This window comes from Cryptotermes secundus, unplaced genomic scaffold (genome assembly GCF_002891405.2).
Source record: "Cryptotermes secundus unplaced genomic scaffold, Csec_1.0 scaffold132, whole genome shotgun sequence".
Lineage (NCBI taxonomy): Eukaryota > Metazoa > Arthropoda > Insecta > Blattodea > Kalotermitidae > Cryptotermes > Cryptotermes secundus.
In genome coordinates, this window is record NW_019722426.1 from 381,567 (window position 1) to 404,232 (window position 22,666).

The 22,666-nt window shown below is 42.6% G+C and overlaps 1 protein-coding gene across 2 annotated transcripts in view; it reads left to right on the plus strand.

Moving 5' to 3' along the window:
• The window catches only part of LOC111861290, a 350,133-nt gene that overhangs the window by 271,260 nt on the left and 56,207 nt on the right, over nt 1-22,666 (plus strand). For both annotated transcript variants that reach the window (XM_023845727.2, XM_023845726.2), the window contains exon 2: nt 13,905-14,300. In XM_023845727.2, the coding sequence (XP_023701495.1) occupies nt 13,940-14,300 (361 nt within the window). In that variant the 5' untranslated portion in view covers nt 13,905-13,939. The remainder of the gene's footprint in view (nt 1-13,904; nt 14,301-22,666) is intronic.

A 22,666-nucleotide genomic window follows, 5' to 3' on the forward strand; every position in this document is an offset into this window, starting at 1 on the left:
AGCGATTCGTCCTAGGAAAGAAAGTTCCATGTCAAGTGTGGTAATTCATGGAGACAGTTGAAGGAAGATTGATAACAGTATTTTAACATGGCGCAAAATCCTTCCGGACCCTAAACGATGATAAGCCGGGGGTAGCCTTTTTGGTATAGCGACTGTCTACGAGCTGGACGACCGAGGTTTCGGAGTTCGAGTTCCGGTAGGGTCAGAATTTTCTCTTCTCCATATCGTGCAGACAGGTTCTGGGGCCCACCCAGCCTCCTATCCAATGGGTACCGGGGGCTCTTTCCCCGGGAGTAAAGCGGCCGTGGCGTGAAGCTGACCACTCACCTCCAGCTAATGCCGAGTTCAAGAAAATGTGGATCTATACACCCACTCCCCCATACGCCTTCATGGCTTAGTGCTTAATTGGGGAAGCAGAGGAACAACTTTACCTTTTTACCCTAAACGATGAAGGATAACAGAACTGTCATTGCTGTAGTGGGAAATGACGGACCATGCAAGTGTTCTTCTCAGGCTCTCTTGTGTGCAATTTATAGGGAGTACTAGTTCATTGGATTGATATGGCTAGGGATAGCGACCAGTTGAGGGCTCTTGTGAACACGATACTGAACTTTCGGGTTCCATAAAATGCTGGGAAGTTCTTGAGTAGCTGCACAATTGGCGGCTCCTCAAAAAGGGCTTAGCTCCATGAGGGAGTGAGTGACCAGTTCGTACTGCTTGGCGCTACTTTACTCTTAAAGAGCATTGTGATGTGGACTGCGTTGAGATTGAAGCAGCCGGCGCCCACACATGCCCTTACATTGCTTCTGATGACGGTCACTGATTCTGAGACACTTGTCACTGCTCGTCTGACACAGTGCACAGTGAGTGCTGGAGGAAGTTAAGTGAGACTTGTTCATCATACTCCAGATATCAGGAATTTGTGAAGAAACGGGCATGGCCAGTGTGAGTAGCTACTCTGAGTTTTCTTCAGCTTTTTCAAGTGTTTCTCAGCCATGAAGATTTATATAATTTATCAGTGATTTGAAGATGCGTACGTTAACAAGAGTGATGCCCCTGATGCTTAGATGTCCAGAGATTGGTGTTAGTTGTCTGTTTCATATTTGAACATTGGTTTAGAGGGTACATTCAGTGCTCACCCCTTCTACCATCACCTTACCATTTTTAAGATGAATATACTTTATCAAAATTGCTCCCCCATTTCCTTCTTACTAACGCTTGTGTGTGGATCGCTGAAATATGGTTTCGAACCCGCCTCAATACACTGATATATATCTGCGTTAGTGTATGTTGTGTTGTCATTCACAGGACAGCGATCCGCCACCCAAACAAACCCAGTAAATGAAGGTTCCATTGTTCGATAAATAAGTAAGAGTCATGGAGTGTAAGAGGGTGGAACTCGTGATAGCAGACGGAGGTTTCCTTTCGTTTCAAGGAAGAAACTACGTGGGTGACTTTGGCTCCGATTAGAGGATGGTGTTAGAAAGCGGTTTCGAAACAGAGCGTAGAGGTGTGGATTGTATTGAAGGAAATCAGAATAGGGTTCAGTGGCGAGTTCTCGTAAGTACGGTAATGAACCTTCGTCGTCCATGAAAGACCAGTTGAGCTACTGTCATAAGTAGGAATCAAGGGAAATGAAAACATAATTTATATTAATGAAGGTACAGGTACAGTTATCCGTGGGTTTAATTAAGCACCACGCCGTGAAAACGTAGGAGTGAGTGCGGATATAGCTGTACCACTCTTAACCACGACACTAGATGGAAGTGAGTGGTCACCTTCAAATAATTAAAATACGAAGGACACGAGAAATGTTTCACGGATACTGCTGATAGCCTAAGTTGTCATGGCAAAAGTAACATGAATTCTCGTGGCAATAAATCTCGTTATTGGCGCAGAAACATGATAACGTTTCTTTTCTTTTTACAATTTAGTTAAAGTACCTGTTTTTTTTATTTATCTAGCGAAATGTATGACCTATCCCTTCCTTCTCGAATGCACTACTAATTCATCGTGTAGAACGTCTGGCAAAAAAAAAGTTATCTCGTTGGAGTCAACTAATTCTATTTTAGGCGGATTTATTTGATGTGATAAATAATCGAGACTCTGCTGTTTCCGGTTTGTTAAAATATTACTTCGGTTTATTTGCAGAATGTGTCTCAAATTTTCGTCATATGTATTAAAAATACCCACACAGTTTAAGGACGTATATAATGTTCTACTATAAGTGTTACGGAATCAGCTGCAGTTGTCCATCATTGATCCGGAAGCATAGAGACGGTTAGCACTGGAGTTGCCTTTGGAATTTGTTCCGTCAAAATTCTGGGTTGTTACGTCAGTGTACTGATATGGAGCTGTTCTGGCGGGTGTGCCGTTTCCCCCGTCAGTGTCTTCAGGGTTACTGGTCCCTGTGTTAAATATAGACGGGTCTGTTCTGGAGATGGACCGAGACTGTATTGCCAGTCACCTTCGGCTACTCTCGCAAACCGCGCTTAGAAACCGCGAATTCTGGGAACATGTCACCTGGTCTGTGTCACTAACGCATTTCCTTATGCATTTTGAAATTTTGTTTGAATTGCAATAACACCTCTGTTCTGCTGTTGCTCGGCACAGACTGCATATAAAACAGCTTCCTCTGTTGTTGCGTAACCTAGCAACGGACTGTTTCATCATCATCATCATCATCACTGGTACGACAGCCCTTTGTGAGCCCTGGCCTTCCTCAGGATTGCTCGCCATTCTTCTCCATTCGATGTTACATTCCTCCAGTTCTTTATACCCAAAATTCTTATGTCCTCCTCACACATTCTTCCCATCTCAATCTTGGTCTTCCCACTCTCCTATTTCCTTCTGGTTTAGTATTAAATATTTTCTTAATCGTTCTGTTCTCTCTGGCACGTATTATGTGTCCAGCCCATTCAAGCCTTTTCGCCTTTATAAATCCAATAATCTCTGGTTAAATAAATAGTTTGTATACCTCTTCCTCCATATTCCATTTTCTTCCACCGGTCCAAAGATATATCTCAGGATCCTCCTTTCAAATATACTTAACAGTCTTTCATCCGATCTTGACAGTGGCCAGGTCTCAGAGGCATAAGATAGCACTGATCTTCTAAGTACTTTATACATCATAGTTTTGGTTTTCCTGGGTATTAATTGGGATTTCAGGTGTTTCCTAAGGCCATGGAGACATTTGTTTTTCACAAGTACACGCTTTTTTATTTCATCACTGATATTTTTACAGTTAATTTCTGATCCAAGGCATGTAAAACTACATACAACCTCAAATTTATGTGAGCCAATTTCAATATATGTAGGCCCATTAGCACAGTCTTTCTTGGTTACAACGGACTGTTTACCAAGAATTTATCTTCGCGGGAAAGAAAACTTTCGGTTAATTTCGATAACCATCTGACGCTCCATAGTATATTATAGAGAAAGTATCGTTAAATGACCGACGAAAAATTGTTTCTACCATGTTTTTATGTTCCCATACTCCTTTCTATATGCATATATATTATATATTTATCTCATTTTGTGGCAGAAGTACGTATATATCTTTGTCTTTGTACATGTACATCATGTTTTCCCCTTAGATGGTTAGTCTGGATGTTCATTCTTTTATGCGTATTCCTGGCTAGAAACTGGAGGCATTTACCTCGTTTAAAAATAGAAATCTGCATGAAAAATCTTTTATTCGGAAACTGGGCCCCATTTTAGGGGGAAGTTCGAATAAAAACAGAGATTGTCTAATATCGTTCAGGTGGTCTAAGTGTTATAGCTCTTAACTTGCATCCATGTGTTGCCTCTTTCGAATAACGGTTGGTTGGGGCCCCGTCTGTACTGACTCGTGTTTTGATGGCTTTCGGCGACCCCTGTAGGTGATTGCCGGCATAGCAAATATAAATAGGCCACGATGGTTTTACTGCCGCAACTCTGTCCCCCCACTAACGATAATCGTGCTTCGCCCCCCACGGTACATAACCTGAATGTAGTGTATGCAGGTGATGAAAATTTAAAGAAAATCTTGCTTTGGGGAGGGGGGAGGCCCTGGTTGGAAAGGGGGAAATACCCTGCGAAAATACGAAACTGGAATGATGTAAGGTTCCCAACATAATTATCAACTTCACTCTCAATGAAGAATGTTAGGGCTAAGTTGGGGCCAGTTTTTACGACCATCTTGAAATGAATCTTTTAATATTTAATGCAGAGGGAGCGGAGATGTGACGATGCCTCTGATGACGTACATGCAGATGCATGTTCGTAGCTATTTGTGTGCATAGGAACTGACAGCAGAGACAGTGGGGATTACATTTCACGGGATATATATGTGGGATTCAAACTAATTCGTGGGGTGGGGTGAGACTGAATCCACTTAGTACACCGACCACTACTGGACCTGTTGTTCCGGCCCGGATGATAGACCAGTACAGAGCAATCCGCTGAATGAGAATTGATTGAGTAAAACAACGTGCCCCAGTATCATCTTGTAGACCACAAATTCGAAATGATCTCATTATGATGGAACCTGCCCAAACACTTGAGTATGGCACAGCCTTCAAGCTAAATCCAAGCTTCTCTTTCTAGTGATGGAACCCGAAGTTCCACCACCTCTGTTACAGAAGTATATCATCGGACACGATCCTGAACAAGTTCCATCCGTCTTCTATCCCTAGAACCTTTCTCCACAGGATCTTCCATGTTTTCTTTTTGGTCTTCTAAGTTCTCGTTTTCCAAGAGGTTTCTGTGCATATTACTGTGACACGGTTTCTCTGAAGTAAACTGTTAATGCAAACAATGGAACTGCATGATTATGTACGTTATGGAAGTATAGCTGAAAGAAAATAACATTGAAACATCACGTGATAGATGGTTCAGGGGCGTGCGCAGACGTTAATGTTTTCATAAATTTTAAAGCAACAGTCGCAACACCCTCGGCTGGCTTGGTGTAGGTCCGTACATATTTTAAGGGCTGGAGTTAGGGTAATTCACCCTGGGCCAGAGATACTTGGACCGGCGGTGGCGAATTGCCCACAGACAGCTGGCACATTGCCGCAGGAGTCCACTTGTCATATCCGGGGCGAATATCCCGCTGGCACTGCATATGGGAACTAAGAGAGGACCCCACCCACTCGCTACTATCCTGAAGGAGAACATTAACCCGGTAGTGATAGATTCTTGATGAATAAATCTTTGGTGATACGTTGATCTCTTGACGTAAAACCGTGCTTCAGTTGCAAGACTGTTAGCATGGTTAATGCTGTTGCTATATTCTCACTCATTTCACCTGTTTTGTGTCTTCGCTTCTCTTCTTCTCTCTCCCCCTCTTTTGTCATATTTTTTTTATTCATTTATCTTCATTGGTCTACCTTTATTTTTACCATCCGTTGTAAGTTCGCTTTCGTCTGTTGTCCAAAAACATAAAAATTAGAATATACAAAACTATAATTCTGCCTGTGGTTCTGTATGGGTGTGAAACTTGGTCTCTGACATTGAGGGAGGAATATAGACTGAGGGTGTTTGAGAAGAGGGTGTTGAGAATATTTGGACCGAAGAGAGATGAAGTGACAGGAGGTTAGAGAGAACCGCATAATGAGGAACTTCATAACTTGTACCCTTCTCCAAGTATAATTAGAATGATCAAGTCAAGGAGTATGAGGTGGGCAGGGCATGTAGCGCGAATGGGGGGAGAAGAGAAATGCAAATATCTTATATATAAGATATTGGTGGGAAAGCCAGAAGGAAAGAGACCACTGGGAAGACAAAGGAGTATTGGGTGGACAACATTAAAATGGATCTTAGAGAGATAGGATGGGATGGTATGGATTGGATAGATCTGGCTCAGGATAGGGACCAGTGGAGGGCTCTTGTGAACACCGTAATGAACCTTTGGATTCCATAAAATGCTGGGCAATTCTTGAGTAGCTGCAGAATTAGCGGCTCCTCCAGAATGGCTCAGCTCCATGAGTAAGTGAGTAAGTAAGTAAGTAAGTGAGTAAGTTGTCAGTTCGCTTGCCTTGATTGGTCTCTCTTTGTATTCTAATTTATTCAAGTCCATGCTTTATTCATTTTAACTTCTGGCTCTATTGCCTTCTCATATTTATCATCAAATTAAATATTAGCTTTTTTTTTGCCGTCACGTTATGCAGACTGTGTAGAATCGTACAGCTTACACGGATACCAAGCTCCATCGGTTAAGGTTTAAGCAAAAATAGCGCAACGTTAACCCGAAAGTTAAGAGAGTTTGTGAAAATGGCTCTGAAGCGTTACGCTCTCTGTATATATGTCCATATAATGTCGGATAATTCGATAACCGCTGTTCGTGGCAGTTTATGTTAGGGAGTTCTCCGAAAATGTTATCAATACGTTCCAGTTTTGGTTAAAATCGAACAACAGTAATAGACACATTACATGAAAATCTGTGCGCATCTTGAGCTTAACTTGCCAAACATTTATCGGAGTCAAAAATATTTTGGACGAAACTTTCAGAGAAAAATGAAACAGATTTTATGTCCCGTGCACTTTTTCCGCAAGTCTTGTGAGTTTCGAGATAAGTAAAACAAAGGGAAGGGATGCACTAGAGTTGTTACGCATGCGCACATTTCCAAATTTGTTAAACTCGTTTTCAGACTGAATGTGTAAGGTCTTACGGTTACGGTGTATGGCGAAGTGTATGGTCAGTGACCTGCTCTGCAGGTGTGTCACGTGTTACAGCCCAGGGGGACGAAACTCAATCTGATTCTTGGGAGGAGATTCATAAGGCAGCAGTAATAAGAGATACGGGACTGCAGTAACATCCTCCTCCCCTTCCACTGAGCTCAGAAGGATTTTCGACTGTCTTCAAGATGCCCTAGAGCCATAGTTATTAACTAGGAGGGAGTACTAGAAATATAGGAAGGGGCCCGAAGCATTTTGAACCAAAATCAGGTTTTCCTAAAGGTTCGGCCACACAGAGCGCTATGTACGCTATGTTCCCTATGTTACCTGCGTCGCAGAGTGTACACAGCGTACGTAGCGAACATAGCGTAGCGCTCTGTGTGGCCGAACCTTTAGAGTCTGAGCTGATTTCTTCGACAACAGTTTATTGTCAACTGGGTACAGAATGATACGATTGTCCGCTCTGAGTTGCACATTGTAACCGAAATTAAACAGATTAGAATTCACGGAATAAATTTTCACACTTCAACTACGCTGTATAAAGGTATGTATATAAACATGTCATAATAAATAATTTTCTGCGATCGAAATGGAAATCAGCTGCTGAGACAGATTTTTCTTGGGTGTCCCCGGTTCCTGCAGAGATAAAAAGTAAAAAAATGTAAAGCTATCCCTGTACCAGGCCGTGAAGGTCCATGGGGTTGTGAGACGTTGAGGGTCCCACATTATCTAGACAGTCGGCTCAAAGATTGCGGTAAGGTTGTCAGCCTTACGTGCCGGCCGCGCTTTACTCCCCAAGAAAATTACACGGCAGTGTAGTTAGTTGAGGCACTATGCTACAAGCCGGAAGGTCGCGGGTTCAAGTCCCGATGAGGTCATTGAATTTTTTTCAGTTGAACTAATCCTTCCAGCCGCACGATGGCCCTGGGGTCGACTCAGCCCCTAACAGAAATGAGTACCAGGAAACCTACTGAGATAGTGTCTTAATGAACCGAGGCCGATTCCTTTCAGGTCCCTTCCGGTTCATCATTCATACAATCATCCCACCTTTTGGCGCTATATAACATAAGCAGTTGAAGGGGCGTTACGGAATAACCAAGTAATTTACAATCATGTGCGTAGACTTGTCGGTGATCATTGTGCCTTATTCTTCATTGGGTGCCCTACTGCTTCTGCATAGAATAAATTACTGATAACTCCGTGGCCTGTATTCCGCAAGCGAACTATACCGACCGAGCGACTGCCGCTTGTCGGCGAAGTTAGTGCGGACTTAGCGGATAGAGGGTGTCACGTGGTCGGCACAACGGATCATTACGGCCGTTAATCTCGGTTTTCTAGACCGGAGCCGCTATTTCCTTGAAATAGCTCCTCAATTATCGTTACGATGTTGAGTGGACCCCGTTCCCAGACCTACCACTTCTCAGAAAATCTGGTAGTGCCGGGAATCAAATCCGGGACCTCTGGATCTGTAGCCAGGAACTCTGACCACCAGACCACAGAGGCTGATAACTTGTTATGAAAACCATAAAAAGTCGAAACAAAATTCTCGGGTGGAGGGAATCATGACAAGGAAGATGAAGAGTGAGAGCCACCAGCTGCAGACCGATTTCAGTTGCTCTGTGTCAGTGAAGTTACGAGGAATCTGAGACGTTGTGAAAGTTTGTCATCGAAAATATGAGAGGCCGTGTTTCTCTTCTACAGCGACATGTTTCTGAGGCAAAAAACGCATAGCAACAAGTTGCCACGGTGACAGCAGAATAGGCTGATGGGAGAACGGACAGGTGCGGGTCGTGTCACACTGTTCCGTGCTGATTAACTCGCTGAGCGACACTCTGAATGGCCTTGGATCGATTCCAGAGCGCGGTTTCCTTTTGGGTGCTTCTGTCAAATCCTCGAGATTGGTGTCGATAATCAACCAGCGATCTGTGACCCACTGCCGGATTAAGAAAGAACAATGTATTAAGCCAGTTGTACTCAGCGCTTGTTAAGCGAGGACCTCTCGTACAGAATACTGGAATATTGATGAATTTAATCTCAGGGGTAGTAAATGATAATGCGCCTGCTGAATTTGTACCTTCTTTTTAAAACAGTTTCCCTGCGAGGTGAAAGAGTGCGTTCAGTATAACGGAAAGGAAGATCTGTTTAATAGAATGAATGTGAAGTTTATCGGCGTGCACGCACGCACACATCTTTACGTATTCGCCGTCTCTTTCCCTTGTATTTGTTTATAGAACAGTCCTGGCAGGTCTGGACCGAATTAGCCACATGACAGTGCCTGGAGAGAGTGTGGGGTAAGGGGTGCGCCTTAATTGAAAACTGCGACCATCGCGGACCTGCGGTTCCCATGGTGAAGACTTAAAATAGTCGCTTCATGGCTGTGCTCGCGTGTGAACCTTGTGCCGCTGCGAAATGGCGTCACCGAGGAAGTGATACTGTGACTGCTTCTTGTTCGAAGACCGGAAATAAGGCCCAGGCAACAATGAAGACCAAGGAACTCGCATGTTTGCACGTTTTTACAGTCTAATATTGAGGTAGGCTTATTTATGTTTGTTTATATTGTAACATGCATATCCGTTGCTAGGGAACAGCTAGGTAAACACGTTCCCGCGAAGAAAAATTCTTGGCCAACAATAGGCAGAGGGTTTTCCATTGCTAGGCAACGAGCAGCAAACAAGTTCCGTGTTTTCTATGTGGTCTGTGCGGAGGCTGTATAACGAGGTAAACAGAATGACACCAGCAGTTCAGGGCGATTGAGAGACTAGTGCGGAGCGCAATGCAATTTCTGCATACTTCAAGAGAAGATTATAAAAGTATCGAAGATAACGGACTGACAGACATAATCCAGTAGCTGAGTCCCGGAGGCTACAAACGAAGATTAGAATTTAAATGTTGAAGACTTTACTTTTTATGTTGTTGTTCGAGTAATAATTTGGAGTGTTATAATTCTTTGTAGTTATCCAGTAAATCGATTGTCAATTCAAACCCGCGTCTTAGTCACCAATACACGTGACAATATATTCATTTATATGTATTCAGTGCCCATTTCGTAGGAGGTTGGATGGTTCCCAGAACCGTTCTGAGCTCGGTGGAAAACACGATACGTGGACGAAGGTTTCCTTCATCACGGATGTTGATGGATATCGTCTCTGAAACGTCGAATTTTGAGCCCATATCAACAGCGGTGGTTGCCCTAGAAGACGTCAGTGTAACAAGTAACACGTATTCATATACAAAGTGGCACAAATAACTTTTATTACTGGCGTTCATAAATAAAGTTACAGTACGCGTTGAGCCTTGTTTGGAGGAAAATAACCCAATTACACAAAACCGATGCACAGCTTGATGAATTATTGAGTTGGTTGGAACTTTGTATTCGGGAAATTAATTTTCTTTGCATGTAGTATTCTAGCAGTGACGAAATACGGCCTGAGCCAGCTTTAAAATAACATTCGACAGCAGAACACTTTGTTAAACAGTATACCGTTTTATCAGCCCAAATTTATCAAGTTGTGAAATAGAAAGAAACATTATTTTGAAAGCACATATTAAAACTCGTTTTATTTAAGTGTTATATTTAGGAATGACGATTGTGGAATCTTGTAGCCCAGTGCTATTCTAATACCTCTATGGACGTTATTCCTTGACGAGCTTATAGTATCACAGTTTGTCAAGAAATGCCCCTCCTTTTATGGGAGCTGAAATTTCTTTACCGAGTTTGCAGGATTCCGCCACTGGACTTTATCCTGGACCAGCTAAATCCAGTCTCCTTCCTAACACCAAATTTATCAAAGATGATTCTTAATATTATTATCCGGTCTATGCATGGATCTCGCTAATGGCCCATTCTCTCCAGGTTTCCCGACTAAAGCCCCTTCTTATTTTCCCTATGCGTGCCAATGCAGTTTTACCTCAATGGAAGATAAAATATCCCTTAACAGAAAGAAATAGAGTGGAATTTTGTGGTACTGCTTAATATGAGTTGTCTACTTCTGTCATTCTGTATAATCGTGTGTTTGGCAAGTCGTTAGGCTGGGCCCACACGAGCGCTCAAAATGCGTCCGTTATGACAAGAGAGGCGAATACTACGGTTTCTTCTGGCTTCATTGCAGAGAAAAAACTACGCACCGCATTCTGAAACTGTGTGGTGTCCTCAGCAACGTCCGTCATAGAGTACGTGCGTTGTAACGGACGTATTTCGTGCGCTCGTGTGGTCCCAGCCTTAACAGCAGCTGTAGAATCTCTTTGTAACTGGATGAGTTATCGAGTGGTGTACGAGAATTTCTTGGAGAAGGGAGTAAATGTCTGCTGTGATATCCAGGATAGGTGCTTAGCCGACTCGTATGGCCTCGAAGGATGCAGTTTGATAGATACAACTACTTCGCCCGGTGTGTGGGTAGTTAGACTAGAGCCCAACCTAAAGGAGTGAGAATTCTTTTGGAAACTCGTGTCTTCGAAACCAGAAGGAAACCAGTAAACATAGGAGCCACGTCTTGTGCTCTTATTTGCTTTTAAACTTACTGCTCTAGAACGGAAGAAAAGTTGCTCAAAGCCGCATCCTCGCTGGAAGCGAAATGTTAACCATAAAGTTCGTGTTTGTGTGCTGTCGTGGTTTTAGTCCGCAAGCGAACTATACCGACCGAGAGACCGCCGCTTGTCGGCGAGGTTAGTGCCTGACTGCCTCTGTGGTCTTGTGGTCAGAGGTCCGGCTTCGATTCCCGGCCCTATCAGATTTTTATGAGAAGTAGTGGGTCTGTAACGCGATCCACTCAGCCCCGTGAAAATAATTAAGAAGCTATTTCAAGGAAATAGCCACTCCGGTCTAGGAAACCGAAATTAACGTTCGTGGGGATTCGTTGTGCTGACCATGCCACACCCTCTCTCCGCTAAAGTTGGCCACGAAGTAGGCTACTCTCTGTCCTCTGTCATGTTTGGTACCTGAAACTGTTCAACGCATTTCAACAAAATATATTTTGGGGTGACGCTTGACAGAAAATAGTACAATAATTATAGCCTGTCATGTTCTTCACTGTTTCGTCACTGTTGCCAATCTGTTTGGTATTTGGAAAACTTTCCCCCGCACCGCTCCACAGCGGTTTATGGTAGAAAAGATCTATGATGTCACACTCTTTTAAGTACACGAATTTTTTATAACGCAAATTTAATTATAAGTAAGTTTCTTGAAATGTTCTATATGTAATAATACAAATGCCTGAATGCAGCAATTCATTTGGTTGTAGTTCTTTGTCTTTTCTTCCTCTACACTACATGTTTCGGTCGTAACTGGGCATCATCAGGTGTATTTTTCACTACGTAGCTGTCACATTGCACACAGTCCAAAATCTAAAACACCAGCCTGTCGGTTTTGTTTAAAATCTCGCCGTTACATAATTATTACATATAGAAATTATAGTGCAACAGGATGCTTAAATATAATATAGTTCTTGAAATGTACACATTTTCATGTCACGAGATTAAAATTTCCTCTTATTTTTTATGAAGTTTGTTTGGAAAGACATATAGAAGCAGAATATAATGCAATATGCAAGAAGTAAAGAGTTTATTACTGATGTGTGACATAAGACTTGCAGTTTAATTACCAAATTCAGGGCAGTTTATCTTTACGAAACACACGAATGGTATGTTAACTAATCATTTGTAATTTACGATTCTTTGAATCGTGAAGCTTCCAGTTGATTCCTGTCCATTGGTACCTAATGGAAATGGTTACTTTGTAGGGAATCATCATCAGTAATCTGTCAAGACGACAGGTCCACAGTTTCTTCCAAAACAGTTCCTCCATTTAATGCGATCTAGAGCTTTCTCCTTCAAATGACAGTATCCTCTTCTGTCCCCAAGGTCATCCAGCATCTTCTTACGTCTTCTTCCTCGTCTTCTTGTCACTTCTATCCGCCCCTCTATCTTTCCTTCAATAACTTCTTTTAGAAGGCAGTTTCTGCGTAAAACATGACCAATCCAATTAGCCTTCCGTTTTCTTATTTCGTGTAGGATATTCCTCTGCTCACTGACTCTAATTAACACTTCTTCATTTCTCACATAATCGGTCCAACTGATCTTCTCCATCCTTCTCCAACACCACATTTCGAAACTTTCCAGATGTTTCTGATCTACTGCCCTAAGTGTCCATGTTTCAGCCCCATACAGAGCTATGCTCCAAATGTAGCATTTCACTAGTTTCTTCCTCAAATTTAAGTCCAATTTGCTGGTAAAAAGATTCTTGTTCTTGCTAAATGCAGCTTTTGCCATGGCAATCCTGGATTTAATTTCACTAGTACACCTTCCATCATCTGTTAACGAGCTACCCAAATATTTAAAACATTTCACATTCTCCAGTTGTTTTTGGTCTATCTTTATTGTGACTGCGGTTGGTTGTCTCGAAATTTTCATTACTTTTGTTTTTTCCACATTCATTTCCATGCCATAGCACCTTCCAGTTTCAGTTAGTCTATCAATCATGCCCTGTAGCACAGTTTCTTCCTTAGCCATTAACACAAGGTCATCTGCATATTTCACAGTTTGAATAATTTGTCCTCCTACTTTGAAGGGAATATTGAGATTAATTAAGAATTTCATAAGTTACACTCTTTAGTAAATGATGCTCTTAAGTGTGGGTAGCTTGTCCAGTGTTTAGGTAGAGGCCTTGCGACAGGCTGATCACTCGTCCAAGGAGTTTTACCGTCTGTAAAAATGATAAAATAAAACAAGCTCGACACCATAAAGGTATAAGAGGAACGGCTTAAGTAAAGTAAAGACATTTATTGGCTTAATTATGTTTGGATATTTATGAAAGTTTTATTACAGTCCTCTAAGTCCGATTATGAAACACCGTGACCCCTGCTCCGTAAGGCATACATCGTGTATACTGTTTTAACGGTCTAAAGGCTTGAAGTGTCGGAAGCAATTGGAGCTGCAGGTTCTGTAGCACTGGCATGAGGAGTCAATACTGGGTCCAACACAAATAATTCCTTACTAGTCAGAAGATGCTAATAATGTTACTTAGTTGGGGGAGGGGCAGCTTCGTGGTGCCACTTCACGTAGAACATCATCGAGGACTGCTGGTGCGACATTGTGGACCTGTTAACATCTTTAGGCAATATTTGTCGTTGATCGTTGCGACTGTAAGGCCTTTGTGCTGTAGTAGATCAAGGCATGTTTTCGCAGCAGCAGACTTGCTGGTTTCTGTGGACACAGCAACGAATGTAGTCACAGTGGGACACTCGTTTGTGCAGGTACCTCGACGGATCTGGTTCCGACCTTACTCGGCATGTACGACGCTCTGATCGGGCGCTCATCGCCGCAAGCGACTGAGCACTCCATGGAGGAGGCGCGGATCGGCGTCGTGACATCAGGGGTGTCCCGTCCCCTCTCCATCAGCTCCATCGCCTCCTCGTCTTCATCTTCTTCTGGCACCAGCAGTTGTTCCGGCGCTGGAGGACGCCGACTGGGTGCCGCCCCCAAGTCGTCAGCGTATCTGGCGTCCATCGAGTCTTTGGAGGACGACAGCGACGATCCAGAGAACGGGGGTGGTGGAGGTGGCGGTGGAGGCGCCAAACAACGCTTACATCATCAGAAACCCATTGGTAGCCGTGCGGAAAGGCTTAAGGGTGGCAGTGGTGGATCTCAAGGTCAGTACACTATTTACACGTTACCAAGTTTCGGTCATAAGCAAAGGGCAACCTGTTTGTTGGTTAGCTGATACAGATGCGACTCAGTTGTAATTGTTCACTTTTGTGATCACATTGAACCAGTAAGGTCCAAAACCTAACTGAAAATTTATCAACTTAACCCAAAATCTGCAAGAGTGAAAAGGCGGAGTGGAGAAAAAGAAAAAGCGAGGGTTGTGGGGATCTGAAATAACTATAGGCCGGTCACGGTAACCGAGCGGTCTAAGGCATGCACTGTCTTCGCTCGCTCGGAGGCCGGGATCGAGGGTTTGAATCCAACTCGGGCATGGATGTTTGGTGTGTGCACACGCGCGCTCATTTTTATGTGTTTGTGTGCAGGTAGAGGCCTTGCGACGAGCTGATCACCCGCCCAAGGAGTCCTACCGAATGTCTTAAGATCTAGTAAACCGAAGTGAAACGGCGATTTTCATGGAGGTAGGCCAAGGCCCAAAAAGGGTCTGTAGCGCCAAAAGAAAAAAAATAATTATAATCAAGATTTTAATGTTGGAGATTCGTTTCTGAATATTTAAATATTTAGTTGCTCTAATGATGTTGAAATTGAAATCAGCGAAGAAGTCAAGATGAGTATCACCCCAGACAGTGTGTGTTACGGTATACAGCTGTGGGCTGAGTCGTATTAGGAATTAAAATCAGAAATCCTTGACGTTATTTGATCATAAAAGGAAACACAAATGTTGTGAATTGCCGCAAGATATTGTAGTGCGATCATCTAACTTACCTGAATGATGTATCTAGACACTTACAGACAAGCTAGAAGTCAGCACGTAAGGAAGAAACCTTTATACTTGTAGGTTAACTTCTTCAGACAAAACTGCTGCTTTGAAATATCAGGTAAAACTATATAAAATAAATGTAATCTAAGGCAACATGGATATATTTTGTTTTCGAAAACTGCTGAAACAAAATAGTCTTTTTTTTATTGCTAGTGGGGTGGGACTAAGTTCCTTGTACTGCGGCCAATTCTGGCCTATTGCACCAGCCCTAGATGATAGGTGAGGGTGATTGTGGAGCAATTGGTAAAATGAAGATTGGCAGGGGAACCGAAGTACTCGGAGGAAACCTACCCCAGCGCCACTTTGTCCACCACAAATCCCACTTGACCAGACCCCGGGATCGAACCCTGGCCGCCGCGGTGGGAAGCCAGCGACTAACCGCTTGAGCTATGGCGCGGCCTAAATAAAGTCGTAGGAATTGAGTTGTGGACACTTTATCGTATAATGTAAAGCTATCCCTGTAGCAGGCTGCGAAGGCCCATAGGGTTGTGAGCCGTCGAGGCTCCCACGTTTTCTAGACAGTCGGCTAACTGATGGCGGTAATGTTTTCAGCCTTACGCGCCGGCAGCCCTTTACCCCCCAGGAAGATTCCTGTTACTCATTTCTTTTAGAGGCTGAGTTGACCCCAGGGCCATAGTGCGCCTAGAAGGTTTAAGTACACGTAAATTGAAAACAAAAATCATATTATCGGGACTTGAACCTGCGACCTTCCGGCTTCAAGCATAGTGCCTCAACCAACTACGCTACCGCGTGCCCATACACTGCATCGCTAGAGGAAGAATCATTTTTTTAATGTGAAACCGGAAAAATAAAGTTGTGTTGAATAACAACAATAATAGTATTATTAATAATAATAATAAATTTAAGTACGAAGTCGTAATTTGAGAGTATGACGCGAAATAATTTTCGATTCATTGTGGTTACTAAGTAAGAAGGAAACCCCATCATAGGAGTCGGAGAGAGCACGTCAGTTTGCGCATCATGAACTGGGATTCTGTGCTCTCGTCTGAATTAAAACCAACTCGAGGGAAAGACTGCAGTTGAGAATTAAATGCGGGTATGTTTATTTGAAATTCGTTCCAGTATTAACGAAATACGCAAATATCACGAGTTACTTGTTTCACATTAAATGTTCCTCTCTGTTTTACTATTTTGTACTCAAACATACGTTAAAAACCCTCCGATATATTTTTTTTTATCTTCATGTTCTTATACTGGAAGGAGTGCCTGGAATTGTAATGCATAACCTTAGAGCGTCTTCAGCCAAGACGTTTGAGAACCACTGGCATGCACAAATACAAAAACTTTTGTGACCCTTAATGCCAAAAGGAAGCGTTTCCAGACACGGGTGTGTTAACAAAATATGATCAGACTGAACCCATCTATCTAACCACAGAGCGTTGTAACACACACACACATATATATATATATATATATATATATATATACATCCTGTATGTGTCGAAATATAATAGCATCACATCTGTATCCAAGTTTCACTTATAGCGCTGAATATAATTATGTACGCTAAGTTATGGAAGCAAGCACAGTGTAGGCTGTCCGAAGATACAGTTGGAAGTGCCTTGTTGACTCGTTGAAGACCCAAGCAGTGCCTAGTGTCACAAGCCGAATTCTGTTTTGTAAATATGGCTGGGCGACTCACCAGTGTTCGAAGTGGATGTAGGGGTTCTAGTTGGTTGATCACACGATCACAACTCTTACTTCCATGCTACTGGACATTCGGGTAGAAGGAATAATTTGAATATCAATGGCCTTGCGGAAGACAATATTGGTGCTGAGGCTTAAAAGGAAGTCCTCGACACCAGAGAGGCGTGTTCTTCGGATACACCCATACAGAAACTGATGTCGCGCTGACGCTGTCAGTGCTCATACATACTCCTTCACACCGAAACTTAAGATTGCTTCGCGTGACAACTGCGAACGAGTTTCTATCCCGTGACCAGGCAGCAAGGAAACTGGGAAATTTGTGTAGGAGGACCACCCTGAAGTCTCTCGGTCACTAATCACATGCCCAGCCTCTGAAACTTGGACTGCTTTTCAAGAACGATCCAGTTTCCCTTCGCAGCTTAGGATTTCGAGTCGTATGGTCGAACTGCGACTGCGCTGCTGCAGGAGGCCAAGGTACTCCAGGACCGCGGAATCAAGGACTAAGACAGTACGTCAAAGTTATGTTTCTGAATGAAATGCTTTGACAAAAGAAACAGAAATAGCACGAGGGTGGGGAAAAATTACGTAAGAAACAACATAATTTGTACTGTTCATCATATGTAATTAGTGCGATAAAAACAAGGAAATGGATGGGACATGTAGCACGCATGGGAATATGAGATATTCATAGAGGGTAGTGGCGGGACGTGACTTTTTCAAAAGTGCTAGCCAGATCCCACGGTAGAGGGAGGCCGTGAACACTTTGACGTTTACGAGTAAGTATGTCATACGAAACAAGTACGCAAATTTGATCTAAGTTTCAAGAAGGTTAAGGAATAAAATAGGAAAGAAATATATACCAAGGAAAAATGATTAGCGACAAATGAGTTTAAGTTTTTATTACACCTTATACTTCAGTTCAATGCAATGATTTTTGTCAGTGAAAACATCTATTAAGGAATCACAAAAGTTCAAAATCTTTTTTAAGTCGTGAAGAATTTTCTTCTCATTTGCCATCAGTGATAACTAACTGAGTCGCTTCTAAATTGGCAATAATGGATCTTCTGTTCGAAGAAAAATGGCTGTTTCATTTAAGTGTGTTCACATTTTTTTTCCAGCTAACATGATAGCTTGGAATATCATGCATTTTCTCCTCTCCCATCGCGTATCTTCCAGTTGCGCCTGCGCGTACAAACGACCAGCGTAAGCCTGAACGAAATTGCTGATATACCCATAGCAGGAGGTGGCAGATGATGCATTATCTGATTGCTTCTCATGCCAATATATGGAGTAGCACTGAAGTGATACTATGCATTTTGTAAAGCGTTAGCCGGGCTTGCACGGTTAATATGAACGCTCCACCACTGATGGAGAGGATGATAATATTAAAATGAATCCTAAATAAATAGGACGTGAGGATGTGGAGTCAGTTGGCAGCTGGAGTCATCTTGCTCAGGACAAGATCCAGTGGTGGATTTGTTGTGGACACGGTGATGAACCATCGGGTTTCATAGTAGGCGAGCAGTGCCTTGAATCCATGACCCTAGCAGCTTGGTAACGGGTAAGGTGAACACATGGGGTGGGTCGGAATTAAGATGTCAAATTTTTGTAAGTGGTTAAATTCTGCACACGTTTTTCAGAAACCAAAACTCTATGCTCTTCTTCGTTTTCTCTTTTGTTTGAATGCGTTTTAATTATTGTTTCTTTCATTCGTTTAGATCGTTCCTTTGTGTTCTGTTTATTTTCCTCTTTTTTCGGCCCTCGGAAAGGGAACGAGCGCATTATAGGGCCGCAATTATTCGAGCTGCTTATGCCCTTCTTGTTTTCCTCATGTAAGGCAGAAAATAACAGGAGTCTATGTCCACTGTTATACTTGAATGCGTTGTGCTTATAGCTTACGCCACTCAGCTCAGTGAGATATTCCGTATGTGCTAGACGATCTTTGGTGATAATCAGAAACCGTCTGTGAATATGTGGATCACTTCAGATGAGTAAGGAAATCAAATTGTGCAGAGCATGGGCTTGGGATGGCAGGAACGGAAGAAAATGCGAACAGTAGAAATTAGAATTTCAAATCTGTTAACCGACTGTACACGGTTAGACACACACACACACACACACACAAGTGGGTGAAACCCGAACTATAATAACATGTAAGAAGACATTTATGATAAAAGGTAAAAGTAAAGCTGTCCCTGTAACAGGCCATGAAGGCCCGTAGGTTTGTGAGATGTTGAGGCTTCCACATTTTCTAGACAGTCGGCTCGCAGATGGGGGTAAGCTCAGCCTTACGCGCCGGCCGCCCTTTACCTCCAGGTAGATTTCTGGTACAAATTTCTGTTAGAAGCTGAATCGACCCCAGGACCATAGTGCGACTGGAAGGATTAGGTAAATTGAAAAAAATCCAGTGGCTTTATCGGGAGTCGAACCCGTGACCTTCCGGCTTGTAGCTTATTGCGTGAACTAACTACGCTGCCGCGTGCCCCCGGCTACTCATGGTTTCGTATTTTATTTAACGTTGCTTCTTCAGCTTCATAAATTACAGGGGGACGATTGTTAATGATGAATTTAGAAGGATTTGGAGAAAATCTGTCGTGGGCTGGTTAGTGTGTTATCACGTCATTTGACTGGAACGGCTGAGTGTGTGGCAACCTGAGAGTAAGCTGCTTCAGGACGGAAGAAGAATGGATTCCTGAATGTTAAGAATAAGAGGCAACCGAAGCGAACGGAGAAGTTCCTGGAGGTAGGCCTAGGCCCACTGGGGCTGTAGTGCCAAGGGGGGAAAAAGGAATAAGAGGCAGTAGTGGTCACTACTCAGCCTCGACGTTCGAGTGTATAAGCCTATCTTGTGCTCGGCAATAAGGGCTTAGGTCAGAAATCATGGCGAAAAGCGTGCATTAACTGAAAGACCGTTGACTGTGGAATTAAGGCCTAGTTATCATGCTTATTAATTTTCATTCCATGAAGACTGGACTGAAGCCTTTAATGTTGTTCGAAAGAGAGAAACATGTATATAATTTTGTCGTTAAGTCGAAACTAATAAAAATGTGACCTATTGCCATCTTTCTGAACACAGACGATGTATAGAAAGATACAACCATGTCGATAGAAAGTGCAAAAATAGGTTGCCGAGGATTGCATGGCATTATGTACCAACAGAGGCTAGAGTAAGGTTAAGGTCAAGGAGACGCTGGAAGGAGGAATTTAAGATCAGTGAAGTTATAGTTCCACTTCATATCGTGGTATTTAATAAAGCACTTTACTTTTTTGCATTATACACATTGAGATGTCTCATCCATGGAGATAAGCACAGCACCACACAAGATCAATTTCGCGATGCAGACGTTGCAAGTATAGTGCAGAGCAGACGCCGCTGTCATCAGCAGCCAAGTTAGCCGAGGTCGTCAGAAGGAGATGCCACTTCTCTGGGCCGAGGTTAACGTTGTTCGTATCATCATGATATCCGGTTCATGCTTTGCAACAGTGGACGCCATTCTTGTCGCAGCGACGTCATAACGGCTTATCGCGGCGCCATCTTGCAAACAGAGAGAGTCTTTGTTGCAACAGACCCAGAAATGTCGCAGCTCGGCAGAAGAGGATGTTGTGTGTGTGTGTGTGTGTGTGAAGAACAGAACGTATATGGAAATATGGGTTGACTGAGAAGGAAGAAGTATGTGGGAATATGACAGCGGAAGGATACAGAACGTAATTTAATATCCCGCATAAATAGTCATACTATTCTCGCTCGGCAGTCTGAAAGAAACCAGCATGATCCAATTCCGGGATCTTAATAAACACTGGACAGTGTCTGGATTCTGTCTTTATTATCATTACTTCCGTCTTCTGTTCTTTCTTCTTTCTTTCTTTCTTTCTTTCTTTCTTTCTTTCTTTCTTTCTTTCTTTCTTTCTTTCTTTCTTTCTCCCCCCCCCATTTTTGCTCTCTGATTTATAACTCCTTTTTTCTCACAATTTCCTTTTCATTTCTTCATTTGTCTCTGTCTTTTGCGGCCGTCACCTCATATTCGATGTCGGAAACTACTAAACGAATTTCAGTGAAGTTTTGGATTAATGTTGGTAGTTATTACGGAAATTTTATTTAGGTTGGTTTGGGTCAAAACATTGCATGAAGCTCAGCCCGGCCCATCAGATAGAGAATTTGTATGTAACGTATAGTGGACCTTGTTTTGTGATTGCAAAGTCTAATGGGTCCAGTGTTTTATTTAAATCAGTAGGCCAATATGTTGGCTCTCCTGTTGATATGTAGTTCAGGTTATTTTGTTATATAGCATTCAGCAGATTTCTACCCTTAGGTGTGATCAGTCTGGAGCCCCATGCAGTGTGTTTGGCGTTCCAGTCGCCCGCCGCTAGGTAGTGTGAACCAAGTTTGAGCAGGAAATCTTCGTATTCTTGATGGGAGATCGCATGTCTTGGGGGGCCGTATATTGCAGCGATGACCATAGGTCGGGCCATGGATTCTAGCTGTATTATTGCGCTTTCTATTTTGTTCGTGATATATGGTTCTGTTGCGCAGTGTTTCAACTTTGTTTTGATAATTAGAGCTGAACCTGCGTGGGCTGTCCCATCAGGGTGGTTGGCATAGTAGGTTGTATAATAAGGTATTTTGATGACGCTTCGTTCAGTAGTATGGCTTTCTGACATGAGTAGGATGTCTATTTTATTTGGTTTTAGAAATACAGTAATTTCTTCAATATGGTTGTTTATCCCGTTGGGATTCTATTCTGCTATCATTACTGTTTTCGCTGTTTGTTTATAATAGTGGTTAGCATGGTTAATATCATAGTGTTTTGGTTGTGAAGGTGGTTGAACATGTTTTTAAATTCGTTGAGAAACACTGTAAGCTGACTTGCGATATCTGCGGGACTGTTGTTGGTTTGGTGAGTCGCTGGGCTTTCAGTTGCTGCTTGTGAATAACTTATATTTTGACGTACGTAGTTTGTGGCTTGTTGAGGTGTATTGATTCTTTTGGGATTATCTTTGTTTCTTGAATTAATTAGATCACGGTATTCGGTGCAGCCTTTGTAATTAGCAGGATGATTTCTGTTGCAAAGGACACATTTAGCTGGGGTGTCTCTGGGTTTTATACAGGATTGTGTGTCATGCGGTCCACTACATTTGACACAGTTGAATGTCTTGGTACAACATTTTCTTGAATGACCATAGTCTTGGCATCTTGTGCATTGTACAATAGTGTTTTTGCGTCTGGGCGGTTCAATACGAATTTTGCAGTTTAGCAAAAATTCTAAGTTGTAAATTTCTTTGTTGTTGCTTTGTGGTTCCAAGTGAACAAAGAAGAGACTTCTTTGCTGACTCTATGTTTTACGTTTCTCATGTTTCTTACTTTATGCCCTTTCTTGTTTAATTCTTCTGTTATGTCGGGTATTGATATAGAGTGATGCAGATCGCGAATTACTATTCTGTACGCTCTTTCCTGTTTCGGTTGGTACGTGTGATGTATGATTTTTTCCTCCCTAACGTGTTGGATATTTAGCATTGCTTTGAAGTTATTCACCCCGTAAATGCAGATAGGTGGTGGTTTGGGATATCAGGATTCTTTGAGGTTGGTGGTTACCTGTTTTGGTTGTAATCGCGGGGTAGTTCACTAAGAGAGTCAAATCTGTTAGTAGTCTGGATTTGCTCTGCAATTTCGGCAGGTGTTTGGTAGTTTATTCTTTTTCGTTTGTTACTCTGTTTTGCATTTATGTTTGTTGAAGCTGTCTTCTTCACTCATGTTTAGGTCGTCTTCGCTGTACGAAGTAGTATCACTTCTACGATTGTATGTGTTGGGTTGTGTTGATGAAGAAATCTGGTTCGTGCTGGTGTTAACGCATATGTCGGTTGTAGCTG